Here is a 14478-nt window from a genome sequence, read left to right as displayed (position 1 = left end):
CAAACACCACGTGAGCGGTCACTACGGGAACCAGAAAGTGTCCGACTTCACGTCTCCGTTTGCAGCTCCTCCCCGCCTGCACGCGGCTACTCTCGCCGATCGGTTACATCCAGCCGCAGCCAATGTCGAACACACCTTTTGCCTTCGTGCACGGCTGCCTATGACGGCTGCACGCGAAAACCTCACAACACCCGCCCCTGTCGGTCATTGGTTGGAACACTATTTATTTTGGTTTTGAGTGGTTGGTGAAACCAGTTGTTTTTGTGTGCAGATCTCAGAGCCTAGGCTGCCTACAGAGACGCGTTTTTTTGACGGCCTGCTTATGGGGCGGGCAGCTAGCGGATCGTTAGGAAAGATTAGATGAATGTGATAATTTATGTTTGGGCCTGAAATCACTGATACAACCTTTAAAGTCGTGTGTATTTTCACTGACTGCGGAACGGCTGCGTTCCGACTCCAGCGATCCGCAGCCCTCCGGAGCAGCAGATACGAGCTACTATTTTTGTAAGATGCCGGAGAGCTCCGCAGCAATTCAGCACTTATAATTCGCGAGATCTTGTGGGTCCTCCTGACTTCAGCTATCATGGTGCGTTCAAGTCCTCCTGGGAAGTTTGTACGTACGAGGTGGGAAGTCGTGCTTATAACGACATGTGCGTTCAAGTCACTTTCGTCGGAGCAAAATGGCGGAGTACTTTCTATTAATTAATTACACAAAAATACAGTAAGGTTCTTAAACTCTTGTTCTAGAAAATGAAGAACAAAGAAATGTGCATCAGGTGTACTTTGTATTTTTATGTTTTTAATTAATTTATGAAGCCACTGCCAACACATCATTACATGTTGCATTGTTATATTATAATACTATCATATTCTGTGTTGGCGATTAGCTAACTGAGCTGTTAATAGAAAAGCCTGACAATATCACGGCTAAATACCTTTACGTATTGTGTATTCCGCCATGTTAATCACTGACACGCCCCCAACTCGTAAAGATCGGAGCTTAGAGAAAATCCCGAGCTCCCCACTGGTATTTACGACATTGTGGTGGCGTTCAAGTGCGTTCAACTTGTAAACACGATCTATACGAGATGACTTGAACGCACCAAAAATAAGATCATGGCCGCAACTGTTCCGCAGCAAATCCGGACCTGGTGGGTATTGGTGGTTTGCAGTCACGTGATTGTGATGACGCGCGAAATTCAAATGGAGGGCAGGAAGTGAAGAGCGGAATAGAGAGCCTAAGTCCCGCCCCTCCGCTTCCGGCTCATGGGACCTTACTTCGGAAAAAATATGTATGGAAGTCAATGGCGAGAGATAACTTATCTTTTTATTCCGTCTGAACTGTGCCCTGAACTACACATATGATGTTTGTCAATTTAAAAGGTAATTATGAAAGTCAAGAAAGTTGCAGTTTGTCATAAAACAGAAGAGTAACAATTAGTTTTATGTGAAAATCGCTCAATGAACTACATCTCTCGTCTCGCACTATGTACGTCACAAGATCCGTTGCTCGTATGTGTATATTCTGGCTCAAAACACTCAGGCATGACGGCGTAACGTTACGATTATAATGTAAGACTATAGAAAAAATGTCAGACGTTAGCTTCAGTAAAGTTAGCTTCATTCATTGAGAGAAAAGGTATGACGTCGCATGTGCGCCTTCTGGGTTTGTAGTCTTTCTAATTACGTACTTTCACAGTCTTATACCTCAGCAGTTTTACATCAAGCTGCGACTTTCTTGACTTTAAAATGTATCTTTTAAATTGACAAACATCATATGTGTAAATCAGGGCACAATTCAAACGAGATCAAAATATTTGTTGTCTCTCGCCATTGACTACCATACAATATTTTTCCGAAATAAGGTCCCATGGTGGTCGACCGGAAGGGGAGGGACTTAGGCTCTCTATGGACGAGATGGAGGAAAGTCTGTACTACTGTACTACTTTAGACGCTATTACAAGAGAAAGATAAAGACAAAAAATCTAAACATATCTTGGATGTGATCCTTGCGTTATGAAGAGGAGTGATTTTTCAACTGAATTGAAAGATTTGCCTGTCATCGAGGCTGTCATTCTATTTTGTCCTGTGGATTAATCCGTAACGTTAACCCTAACAACCATTCAACGCTGCGGCGCTTCTCGACGTTACTTTTACAGCTGTTTACTTTACATTATTAGGTTAACCACTCTCAAAGGTCCGCCGAAACACCACTAAACCACTGAAGGCTGCACCCTCAAAACTCTTTGTAGGTAGCTTTGCTAACGTTACGCGTTTGTCTTCAGTTACAGGGGGTAACGTTAACTTACAAACTCAAAGAAAAGAAGAAACAATTACTTTGACTTTACAAAGTTCGGAAACTGGTAACTGTGTGTGCGTGTGTGTGTGTGTGTGTGTGTGTGTGTGTGTGTGTGTGTGAGTGAGTGAGTTGCGTTACACAAACATAGCCACATAAGTTGTATTAACTGACCTTTGATGAAGTGATCACTGCACACACGGGCATTTTCCGATTCCCGACCGCAGACGTAGGTTTGCAAGCCATTGTTTCTGCCGTTTTTCGGTCAGTTTCTTGCATTTTTCCCCCCTTATGAACAACAACTTTTGGTACACGATAAACACTCCTCGTGGTTTCTCGGTTTTATCAATTTGAGCAACCATAAGCGACGCAAAACATAGGCATTTTGAGTTTGTTCAGAGAATGTCTAATATGGCGAGAAGTTTCACTCTCAGTACACTTCCGGCTTCTGAACTGGTTGCAGTTCCTCTCTGATTCCATATGAGGGCGCTCACAGGACGAGTGCAGAATGAATGGAGGTCTATGGCGCTATACCAATAAAAATCCACTTTTCTCAGGATATAATTTTTTGTTTAGTAATTTGAATGTTGTATTCGAAAGGAAATGCAAATAAATTATACATTGCTGGGTGTTAGATTTTTTAGAGTCACTTGTTTGCTTTAAAAAGTCTTTTAAAGTGTCAATGACGTCATATACATGTACGACCAGAGATACGGCTTTACGGCAATCCTTCAGTCACACTGATGCTTTCGCGCTCTGCACTTTCTTTTCTCTCGAGACATCAACAGCACAGCTGACACAGGTAAATACACGTGCTAGAAGAGTTTTTGTTTTGTTTGTTTCTGGTCCCGCTTCGGATGACACGATGCCATCAAGCGGGATCTCTGGTCGTAATCAGTCCTTCAATGACCAATCAGCGTTCATTAGCAGAATGCTAGCGTGTTATGGACAACAACAACTCAACCTGTAAGAAATCAAAAGGACATAAGTACTCGTTCATTCAACTTTCAACCCATAACCCATGTTGAACTTGCAAAATCTACAATCAGATCTCAGATTTCTCAACGGCAATCGAGTGAAAGAGACAAATTTAGCCGTCTAGCCCCATTGACTCCCATTCATTTTGCACTCATGGCGATCGCCCCCAGTGGAACTCTGGTGGAACTACAACCAAAATTCGGTACAACAGGGCTTAATAGGGAGTGGGCAGGCTCTCTGTAGACGGGCTCTGGTTTGTTATAGTGCTTCCTAAATGTAGCAAATCACTTCCTGCCCTCCATCTGCATTTCGCGCCATGGCAACGCAGTAACGTGACGTCATATGCAAACAACCTATTGAAGGACAGCGGAGCATGGAGCCGACACGCAGCCGTTCCGCAGTTGGTGGAAATCCGGGGTTAAACCATGTATCACGGCTTGGAAACAATCCGACATCCTTCTCCACGGTAACCCAGTGACCAGAACACTGAAAATGCAACAAAAACCCGGGCCAAAACATGCATAAAAACACCTTTTACAAATCTATTGCATTTTTTACTGAAAGTAAAATCTTTCAAATGCAATTATCTAATAAGATTTTCAAATGTAAATATGTTATTTTATCAATTGTCAGGGTTTGTTTGTGGCTCAGCTAAACATGCCAATGGGGTAAGAAAAAGAAATCTTGTTTTCCATTTGAATTAAGATTTTTTTTCTTGTTTTCAATTTGAATTAAGGTTGTTGTTTTTTTGGTAACTGTAAGAGGGGCGGCCTACAAACTCCTTGTGAGTCTTGAAGCTGACTTCTGCCTGATGATAGCCTACTGCAAACTCAGTTCAGTAAAAACTTTCTTCAATTTATTGTAATTCTGACTCTTGTCTTAAATTGACTGCACCTCTAACTCCTGGTCCTAATTAATCATATCTGGTCCATATATAATATATAATGTATATAAGATGGGCAGTATTTTAATTGCATGTATTTGAAATGACACGTATTTAATTACTTTTGAGTATTTTGTCATTTGTATTTTCCTCAACAAAACTAAATAAAATGTAATAATACTGTAATTAAATACTTTGAGGGAATGTAATTTGTATTTAAAATACTTAAATACTTATTTAAATATATAATTTTATTTCACTTTCATCACCAGGAGAAAAGAAAAGCGCCACAACAGCGTTTTCACAACTTTCAAAAAAGATTTAAAAAATAAAGAGAGATTGATAATGTTTTTTTTTTTTTGTAATATAATACAAATATAGTGTTAAATGTTTACATTAAAAAAGAAAAGTAATATAAAAAAAACTTTGCAGGATTTACGATGCTGATGACCGTTAAAACGCGCCATTAGTCTGTGAAAAAGGTCCAGCTGGCTCATTGTGAACAAGGTCAGACGCAATTAAAGAAGCTGCTTTTGTGCTCAGTTAAACTGCTTTTGGTAAAGTATAGTAGTAGTATAGTCTAGTAAAATATACCATCAGATATACACCAGAAGATTGGTGCAACCGTGCAAATAGCCAGAACTTGTGAATCCGCGGGCGGGTGAATTCACAGTCGCATCCTTGGGCGGGTCAAGTAACTGTTAGGCTAATAAAAATAACATTCTGATTAAAATGCCCAGTGGCTGGAGTAATGATCTTCTATTAAAGGGATAGTTCACTTTGAAATAAAATTTTGGTATGTTTTAGCTTACCTCAAGGGCATCTAAGATGTAGGTGTCTTTGTTTCCGCAGTAGTTTCAATTTTGATATTTTTAGGTCAAACCGTTCTTGTCTGTCAGTCATATAATGCAGGTCTATGGTCACCACCTCAAAGAGCATGCACAGAGATGTCCAAATTAAACAACTCCCCATCGTAAGTACACATTGATGGCCTAAGACACGAAACGAGCGGTTTGTGTGAGAAAACGAACGTCTTTGTATTATGTTCCATGTTTCTTTGTGTGGACTATTTGCCAGTTTTCAGGTTTGGAGTGTCTAAATTTTTGCCTTGTTATTAAAACTGTGCATTTGGATTCTCTCTCTGCTTCGTCTCTTCAAAACGTAATGACTTTCAGTAGCCGTAAGTTAGTCATATTGTGAAGGCAGAGAATTTACAAATGCAAACAGGAGCTTACAGTATCTCTCCCTCTCAGTTTGAGTGGGTGGGTGCATGTATTTGCACTGGATGTTAATGATCAGTTTGTCTTGGCCCACTGTTTGTCTACATGAAGTTAAAGGTAGCTCTACATTTCTCTGTAGATGAGGATAAGAGTAGGAGTTTGTTTTCAGATCACATGTACACTTATGCTATGTACTTTAAAGTTCTCAGTTGATTTCTTGCATGTTAAATGACTATGAACTAGTTCAGTTCTTAGTCATATAACATGCAAGAATACAAGAATTCTCTTTTGCCTGCAAAAAAAGGACTATTTAGATTTACATGCTTGAATATTCCAACATGCAATCTTTAAGTTGTTCAACCCTGAATTATGCAGTCAGGAATATTCATAATTAACTGAATGTTTATTATGATCTGTGAAGGAGTAAAGCTTTTGCATGTCTTTACTTGAACTGCTTTTTTTATATAATTTATCAAACTCACAAAATAATTTTTGGACAAACCAACAAATTGCAAATCACAGGTTGTTGAACTGCGTTGCCTACATGGTTGAATCATTAATCAGATGATCAATAGAAATGTTTTGAAAGACCTCCTTTAGCATGATAGTCCCTATAAAAGAGACGGTCCAGTTCATCTCATGACCTGTATGATCGCTCGTCATCATGACTCTGAATATGAGCTGCTGTTGGAAAGGGCTCCTTCTGCTCTCTTTCCTCCTGTTCTGTGTCAATGGACAAACATCCGGGCCGTAAGTTTTTAACAATTTCTGCTGAGGAAGGCAGTGTTTTGCTTTCTAAGTGTGATAAATTATTATACCACTAGTTATTGTGTAAGGTAAGTCTTGATGATTTCTCCTGTATTGATTTAACGGATCTGTGTTGCACAGTAGAGGTTTGCTGTTTAAAAGACAACTTGAGGCATGTGTAAGATCATTCATAATTAATGACAGTGTATTTTTAAGAGCAACAGTGTGAATAAACATGCAAAGATAAAGAATTAAGTCATTAGACTTAATTACACAGTTTGTCCTTGTATTCTCACTTCTCATATAATTGATCACATTTTTTATGGTTCTTATTGTATCTAACCACTTTTTGCAATATTGTATGATCCTTTTCTCTGGACAGATCTTTCATGGTGACGTTTCCTGCAGTGATCGGGTCTGGATCTGAGGCCAAACTGTGTGCAAGTCTTCTCAAGCCCAATGAAAGTCTTGTCCTGACCATTCATCTGGTTCATGGTTACCAGAGCACTTTACAGCTGGAGGAGAAAGCTGAGGAAGAGTTTCACCGCTGCTTTAACTTCAAGGTCAGCCATCAAAATCTGCACAAGATAATAACTAAATAATCAAATATGTTAGTTTCACCATAACACATCTAGTTTTTGTGATGGCATGTTGTAAATAAAGTATGTTATTTCTCATCAGGCTCCTCTGGTCGAAGCAGAATCAGTGCAGAAAATGAAGGTCGAACTACAGGGAGAAACTTTCAAGATGACTGAAGAGAGAAAAGTCATGTTCAAGCCTTACCATCCTCTGACCTTTATCCAGACCGATAAACCTATCTATATTCCAGGACAGACAGGTGAGCTTTGAATGTCTTAAAGGCTTAACCTCAGTAAGTAATTCTGATGAAAATGCATTACATACATTAAGTAAAGCTTGCTATGATCATGCAATGAGCTGATGTAGTACCATAGGTCAAAAATGACAAATGTTGCACAGGCCAGAAGATGATAAAAGAAGTAAACCGTTCAATGAATTTACAAACTTGTAAACAGAAAAGAGGAACATTAGAAAAGATAAGGAAAGAAGATAAGGATGAGTAGCTTTGAAATCGAACAGCTTTGGAAACACAAGAATGGTCATCTAGTGTGTGTTTGAACAATCCCCTGAGATTCAAACATATTCAGCCTAAATACTGTAATTACAAATAACTGATAACGTAAATCACTTTTATCAGTGTGTGACTTTATTTGAGATACTATAGATCAGGGGTGTTCTTATTGAGCCACTGCAGAGTTTAGCTTTAACCTTAAATGTCAGGATCAGGATCCAGCTAATAAAATCCTTCAGGTTTATCTGAAATCTACAGGTCTGTGTGTTGAAGCAGGGTTGGGACTAAACTCTGTGGCCCTTCAGGAGTTTGACACTCCTGCTATAGATCTTTACATGTGATAATAGCTGTCTGGTATGTGCCTACTTGTTTCTAACTGGTCAGCTGGTGCAAACTGGTCAGCAATTTTTGTAAAATGACAGTTAAAACAGGCTTTGGCAGTCGAATTTGGCTCAAAAGACATGTTAACACAGCAGCAGAATACAGTTGTCAGCCCTGTATCACTGTCTTTGATCCTTAATACGGTAACGTTAACATGAGGTCTGGTTATTTACACAAGTGAAATACTGACTGTAAGCCTTGTCCCTTACATAAGAGCTGAAGACATCAAAAATCAGGGTTTTCTTTGAACACGCATTTCTATTTTACAGTGCACTTCAGAGTTGTTACCATGGATACAAGCTTTGCACCCCTTGATCAGCAGGTCTGATGTGTTTATCTTGCATCTTTACTGCCATTATTTTCTCTTGCATTGTTGAATACATTTTTAATAAATTAACACATTTTTGGATTTTATTCTTTAAAGGCACACTATGCACTTTCTGTTTTTGTCATTCTTTAATTGCTATTTGCTCTTTTACAGTATAGTACAGTGATTATTGAGGTAAGAACACAAAACCCTCTGTGCAGTCATAACTAGCACCTTTTGAATCCTATTAACACTATAGAAATTCTGTTATATTTGCAATTATTGTATTTTCATTAGGCTAATTATACATTTCTTCATTGATAGTCAGGATATGTGTAGCTGTAACTAAATATCTGCACTGTCTCTGGTATTAAACAGGACAGTCAACGTAACCGGATTGGTCAATGGACAAATGTTTCTTCAACAAGATGGATTTTGCAGCGTTCTTATGAATTAAACCCAGAGGCCCGTCAAGGCATGTACAAACTGAAGGCTTTTATTGGTGACAGGATGATCTCACATGATTTTGAGGTGAAGAAATATGGTAAGTCATAAAAACAAACTATTTGCAATGTTGCATGGGAAGAGTTTCAATAATATGTTTGTATATTAATATCTAATTTGATGACTAATAACTATAATTTCTGCCTTCTAAATTCTAGTTTTGCCTAAGTTTGAAGTTACTTTAAAAAGCCCAAATGACTTATGTGTTGAAGAAGAGGAACTGATAATTGAGGTTTGCGGAAAGTGAGTGGTTTATATTTCCTGCATTAAGCGAGTTCTTCCATTCTTGGCACAATTAAGTTACTTTCATTTAATTGTTAATTGTATTCTTCTTTTTTTTTAACGTTGGGTCAGTTACTTACTGTAATCCCCATCCTAATATACAGTCGTGAAAAAGAAAAAAGAAAGTACACACTTTTAATTCTATGGTTATACGTATCAGAACATAATAAAATTCTTTAGCAGGTCTTAAAACATCAACCTCAGATGAACATCAACACATGACATATTAATATTGTTATTATGTTATCATATTAATATGACATATTGTTTCGTTATTTATTTTACAAAAATAAAGCCAAAATGGAGAAGCCATGTGTGACAAACTAAGTACACCTTATGATTCAATTGCTTGTAGAACCATCTTTAGCAAATAACTTGAAGTTAACATTTTCTATTTGACTTCATCAGTCTCTCACATCGTTGTGGAGGAATTTTGGCCTTCTATTCTTTACAACGTTGCTTCAGTTCTTTGAGGTTTGTCGGCATCTGTTCATGCACAGCTCTCTTAAGGTCCACCCACAGCATTTCAGTCGGGTTGAGGTCTGGACTTTGACTGGGCCACTTTTTCAGCCATTCAGTTGTAGATTTGCTGGTGTGCTTGGGATCATTGTCCTGTTGCATGACCCAATTTCAGGCAAGCTTTAGCTGTCGTTCAGATGGCCTCACATTTGTCTCTAGAATACTTTGGTATACAGAGGAGTTCATGGTCAACTCAAAGACTGAAAGGCGCCCAGGTCCTGTGGCTGCAAAATGAGCCCAAATCATCACCCCTCCACCAGTGTTTGACTGTTGGTATGAGGTGTTTTGGTATTGGTGCTGATATGCTGTGTTTGGTTTTAGCCAAACGTCTTGTCTGTCCAAACGCTATTGTTCCAGAACTCTTGTGGTTTGTTCCAATGCAATTTTTCAAACCTAAGCCATGCTGCCAATTTCTTTTTTAGAGAGAAGAGGCTTTCTCATGGAAACCCTTACAATATGTCATCCTCCTCCTGAAGCCAATTTCGGTACTTGGTTTTCAAGGCAGTCAATTTTGAAAACCCGGCCTCACACAGACAGCTTAAGGTGAATGGAAGAAGTAATTAAATTGAGGATATTCGCACTCGACCAAAACGAAGGCAGAGAGCAAGAGCTTTGTCTGAAAGATACAAGGTGTTGCCATCTCTCCCTTGCATCTATCTGTTTAACAAATTCAACCTGTCCAAAATGTCTACAACTTAAAGTATGACAACTGCGCTAACCACAGGAGGTCAGCTACCTGTAGGTGCTGTGCAAGGTCGGACTTCGCATCAACAAGAAACGTCTTCACTTCTGAATGCAATTTGTTGAGGTGATGTAAAAGAGGCTCTGGACAGCCAGTGTTTTTTTTATTTATTTGTTATTTATGTATATTCTACTTGAAAATCAATCAAATACAGAGTCCCTGCTTGATGCCCTGTCTGTTTTTTTGTTTTGTTTTTAGTTTTTTTTACAATTTGCGCCCCACACTTTGCGGTTGAGGGACATGGGGGCCCATCAGGACTGCCTATGCATAGGGCCCGGGATCTTGTGCTACGCCCCTGCACATGATTTCTCCATTTTTGCCTAGTTTTTGTTAAATAAACATGACACGGTGTAATGTCATGTGCTGTTGTTCATCTGAGGTTGTATTTACCTAATTTAAAGACCTGCTAAGGACCAGATGATTTTTTGGTATTATGTCCTGATACATAAAACAATAGAATTCAAAAGGGTACTTTCTTTTTCACATGATTGTATTAGTTGCTTAACTCAACCCTGGGTCGTAGATCAGTTGCTTGTACCTTTTTCACAGATACACTTATGGACAGCCTGTACCTGGTAAATCATGGGTGAAAGTGTGCCGTAATAATTGGTCCTACCAGAGCCTTTACACCACTCCAGTGTGTTTTGAGGAAACCATTGAGGTATGTGAGTTGAAACACAGTACAAGTAATTGCATCTTTACTTTCCTCCATTTATCCAGTTATACCACTCTTTAGTTAAAATGCTATGTTTGTGTTCATTCATAATTAGATAAAAAAGACAGGCTGTGCCATCCATACCTTAGCAATATCAGTCTTTTTCAACGCCACACTAAATGATAGGCTGGAAAATTATCTTCGTGTTGAGGCAATGGTTACAGAAGAAGGAACAGGTGAGCTGCGGGATTTGGTCAGATCCTGTTACCTACATTTCTTGAATTTCTCATTTTTTATGTTTTACTTTTATTTTAATGAATATTTATTTTGGTGTTTTTACTGTTTACAGAGATCACCATGACAAAATCTGAATCTGTAACTCTCACTTATGAAACTGGTAAAGCCACATTTATTGAGCTGCCCAAAACATATGAACATGGATCAATTATAGAAGGAAAAGTAAGTCTAAAATCAGTTTGTCTCAGTTTAAAGGAGAAGTTCACTTTTAAAATGAAAATTCTGTTATCATATACTGTACCTGTATGAATTTCTTTCTTCTGCTGAACAGAAAGGAAGATATTTAGAAGAATATCAGTAACCAGACAGTTTTGGGTCCCATTGACTTCCATAGTATATTTTTTTCCTACTATGGAAGTCAATGGGACCCAAAACTGTCTGGTTACTGACATTCTTCTAAATATCTTCCTTTCTGTTCAGCAGAAGAAAGAAATTCATACAGGTTTGAAACAACATGAGGGTGAGTATATGATGACAGAATTTTCATTTTAAAAGTGAACTTCTCCTTTAACACCATTGATATGTACAGAATTATTCATTAATTTATTCCTTCAAAATCTTATTTTCAACAGATCAAACTCTCAAATTTCAAAGGTGCACCAATTCAAAACAAAGAGGTTTATCTTATGGAGGGTAACACTTGGTCCCCAAAACTGCTTCTAAATCTCACTACAGACAGCGATGGACTGGCCAGCTTCTCTTTTAATACATCCAGTCATTCTAAAAGTGATATTAATCTGATTGTAAGATAATTTGTGTTCACTTAGTTTTGTGTTTCCTGAAGAGTTCAGTTGCATGAGTTATTTCTGATTCTTTGTTATCAGGCAAGTGTCTCTCAAGAGTCCCGTTATTATAGCCACAACAAGCCTTACATCTCTGTGGATGAAAAACCAGTCCAGCTCTTCCAGCCTGCCACTCCATACACTCCAACACTAAGTGAATTGATTATAGAGAATACTGAGCAACCATTAAAGTGTGACTCTGAGTTTACAGCCACCATCAAGTATTATTTTATTGGAGAGACTGTTGAAGACTTCAAAACGGACATTGTCTATATGGTGAGAACATGTGCAGTATTTATATTATTACAGAGATGTTTTTGTTTAACAGTATTATTTGGCTGCTCTAGTCAGTTTGTTATTAGAGTGTCATCTGTCTGTTTCAGGTCTTGTCCAGAGGAGTGATCGTTCATCATGGATATGAGAAGATTGAAGTGAAGTCTTCTAATGGAGCAAGTGGCACAATGTCGTTCAAACTGTCTGTTGGTTCAGATCTGGCTCCTGTACTGCAGATTCTGGCATACTGTGTTCTGCCCAGTGAAAATGTTGTTGCTAGTAGCAAAAATTTCGACATCGAAAAGTGTTTCAAAAACAAGGTATGCTTTGTAGCTTTAGAAATGAACCTCTTTAAACTGTAATGCTGACTCAATTCTAAAATAAATCCTATTCACTGTATTTCACAGGTGTCTCTGCAGTTTTCTCCTGCTAAAGCGGTTCCTGGTGAGATAAACACTCTCCAGCTCTCAGCTCAGCCTGGTTCACTGTGTGGCCTCAGTGCTGTAGATCAGAGCGTCCTGATCCTGAAGCCAGGAAAACGTCTGGATGCTGACAAGGTGTAGATGCTTTAAGATTCAGTATTGATTAAATGCGTCTTCATAGTGTGAATCTACAGTGTGAATCGTCTCGTGTGCTGTTCCCTGAAAAGCGGGAATGAGACGCTGCGCTGCTTTTCAGCGCTTTTGGGAATACACTTTGTGTGTGACCAGCTGCAAAATATGTGTTTAAACACGCCAACGAAATTGGCCTTGAACTTGGCAGCCTCTGATGGTGATGTCATTGGAATATGCTCTTGTCAGAGGCTATAAATAAATGTGAAACAGGTGCGTTTTCAGGTTTCTTTGTCTGAAGAGAAGTCCTGACACATTCTCAGTGTGGCAAAAAAGCGCAGCATTTCGTTCCCGCTTTTTCAGGGAATAGAGTTACAGTCAAGTAATGTGAGATGTTCCATTTCAAAAGTTACTCTCAGTCTTGCACTGCTTTTCAGTGTTTAGTGGAGCAGCATGTACTTGCTACAAGGGGGCGCCCCAAGACGAGCACGAAGCAGCTTAACCGAAAACCTTTCGCAATGCTCGCACTAGCCTTGTTCCAACGCACAGGCAGCATGCTCTTTTCCAAAACAGACAAAACAGAACTGAGGTGTGTCGTTCATTCAGGCAAGGGCCGTGAACACTGAGACACACACTGTCTGCTTTGACTCATAATTTCTCTTTTCTTCTTTCGCTTCACATACAGAGAGAATTTCTGCACACTGCCAGTTGAAAACCAACTATTAACAAGAGTGACAGACAAAGAGGTGAAGCACACAGAGACAAACGCAGTATGGTCTCGAAGACAAAAAAAAACTGAAAATGCACCGGTTTCACATTTATCTATAGCCTCTGATGAGAGCGCATTCCAGTGACGTCAGAGTCTGCCAAGTTCAAGGCCAATTTCGTTAGCGTGTATTCACACATATTTCACAGTTGGTCACACAGAGTGTATTCCCAAAAGCACTGCAGCATTGACAGTAGCTCTTGAAAGGGAACTAGTGATAACAGACATTAGATATTACTGCTATGATCCATCAGTGTTTAAGCTGACATCCTAGTCTCAGGAGATTAACATTAATCTTCTCTTTCACCAAAATGGAATTAAACTTTTGTTGGAAAATATATGAATTATTTGGATATCATACAGATAATGTGTGAACGTGGTCCTGTCACAGGTCTTCAACTTGCTGCCAGTGCAGTCGGGGTCAGATTATCCTTACCGTGTTGAAGATGAGCGGGAGTGTCTGCATGTGAGACCCCGTCGAGCTGTGCCGACAGACAACGCCTATGAATCCTTAAAGGTAACAGGTGGATTATATGTGTGGCAGTGCACTAGATAATGATTGGCAGAATAAAATAATTTGTATTTTCATGACTTTTTTGTGGTTTATCATTATCATTTGACAGAGAGTGGGATTGAAGATGGCAACAAATTTGGTTATCCGAGTCCCTCAGTGTCTGTCATACAGAGGCTTGATGTATCACCGACACCAATACCATATAGGTACATGTACTGTTATCACAATCCAATCTGTATTGTTTTAAAATGTAGGTGCTTGTTATTAAATACATTTCAAAAAATAAAATGTTCAATTTGTGAAACTTGACAAATTACACACAAATTACAATTCAACAATTGATGTAGTAGTGATGCGTTGTTGTTTTTTTAACAACAGTAAAATAAATCTCTAACGTGTATGAAAATGATGATTTGCCTTCACTTCTTACTGCATATAGAATTATTTTGACGTGCTTTTCACATACATATCACTTAACTACAAAATATCACTTTTTTTCCAGGGATGGATCATGTGGTGATGTCTTCACGACTGGGTGGTAGTTTAGACAGACGTTCTCCAGCAGTGACGATTCGGACCGTCTTTCCAGAAACGTGGATCTGGGAACTTGCTGAAGTGGGGTATGTGAAGTGTAATCAGTATTTAACGTGCATCACATTTAACATCATATTTATCTTATTATTACTTATCT

At 38.8% G+C, this 14478-nt stretch overlaps 1 protein-coding gene across 2 annotated transcripts in view; it reads left to right on the top strand.

The window, feature by feature from the left end:
- The first annotated feature begins 6038 nt into the window (after positions 1-6038).
- LOC308692995 (alpha-2-macroglobulin-like) overlaps positions 6039-14478 on the top strand; it is a 32997-nt gene continuing 24557 nt past the window's right edge. The window contains exons 1-17 of one of the 2 annotated variants that reach the window (XM_081369675.1): positions 6039-6127; positions 6507-6687; positions 6806-6962; positions 7865-7917; positions 8077-8097; positions 8281-8446; positions 8565-8649; positions 10499-10610; positions 10720-10840; positions 10954-11063; positions 11474-11644; positions 11726-11959; positions 12067-12276; positions 12364-12513; positions 13665-13790; positions 13897-13993; positions 14290-14407. In XM_081369675.1, coding sequence (XP_081225801.1) covers positions 6042-6127; positions 6507-6687; positions 6806-6962; positions 7865-7917; positions 8077-8097; positions 8281-8446; positions 8565-8649; positions 10499-10610; positions 10720-10840; positions 10954-11063; positions 11474-11644; positions 11726-11959; positions 12067-12276; positions 12364-12513; positions 13665-13790; positions 13897-13993; positions 14290-14407 — 2198 coding nt within the window. In that variant the 5' untranslated portion in view covers positions 6039-6041. Of the gene's footprint in view, positions 6128-6506; positions 6688-6805; positions 6963-7864; positions 7918-8076; positions 8098-8280; positions 8447-8564; positions 8650-10498; positions 10611-10719; positions 10841-10953; positions 11064-11473; positions 11645-11725; positions 11960-12066; positions 12277-12363; positions 12514-13664; positions 13791-13896; positions 13994-14289; positions 14408-14478 lie in introns of those variants that run through there. The other variant, XM_081369674.1, reaches the window with a different exon arrangement.

This window comes from Scardinius erythrophthalmus (assembly GCF_964197995.2).
Source record: "Scardinius erythrophthalmus genome assembly, chromosome: 7".
NCBI classification, from domain to species: Eukaryota; Metazoa; Chordata; class Actinopteri; order Cypriniformes; family Leuciscidae; genus Scardinius; species Scardinius erythrophthalmus.
This window is presented reverse-complemented; position numbering and strand designations above follow the sequence as displayed.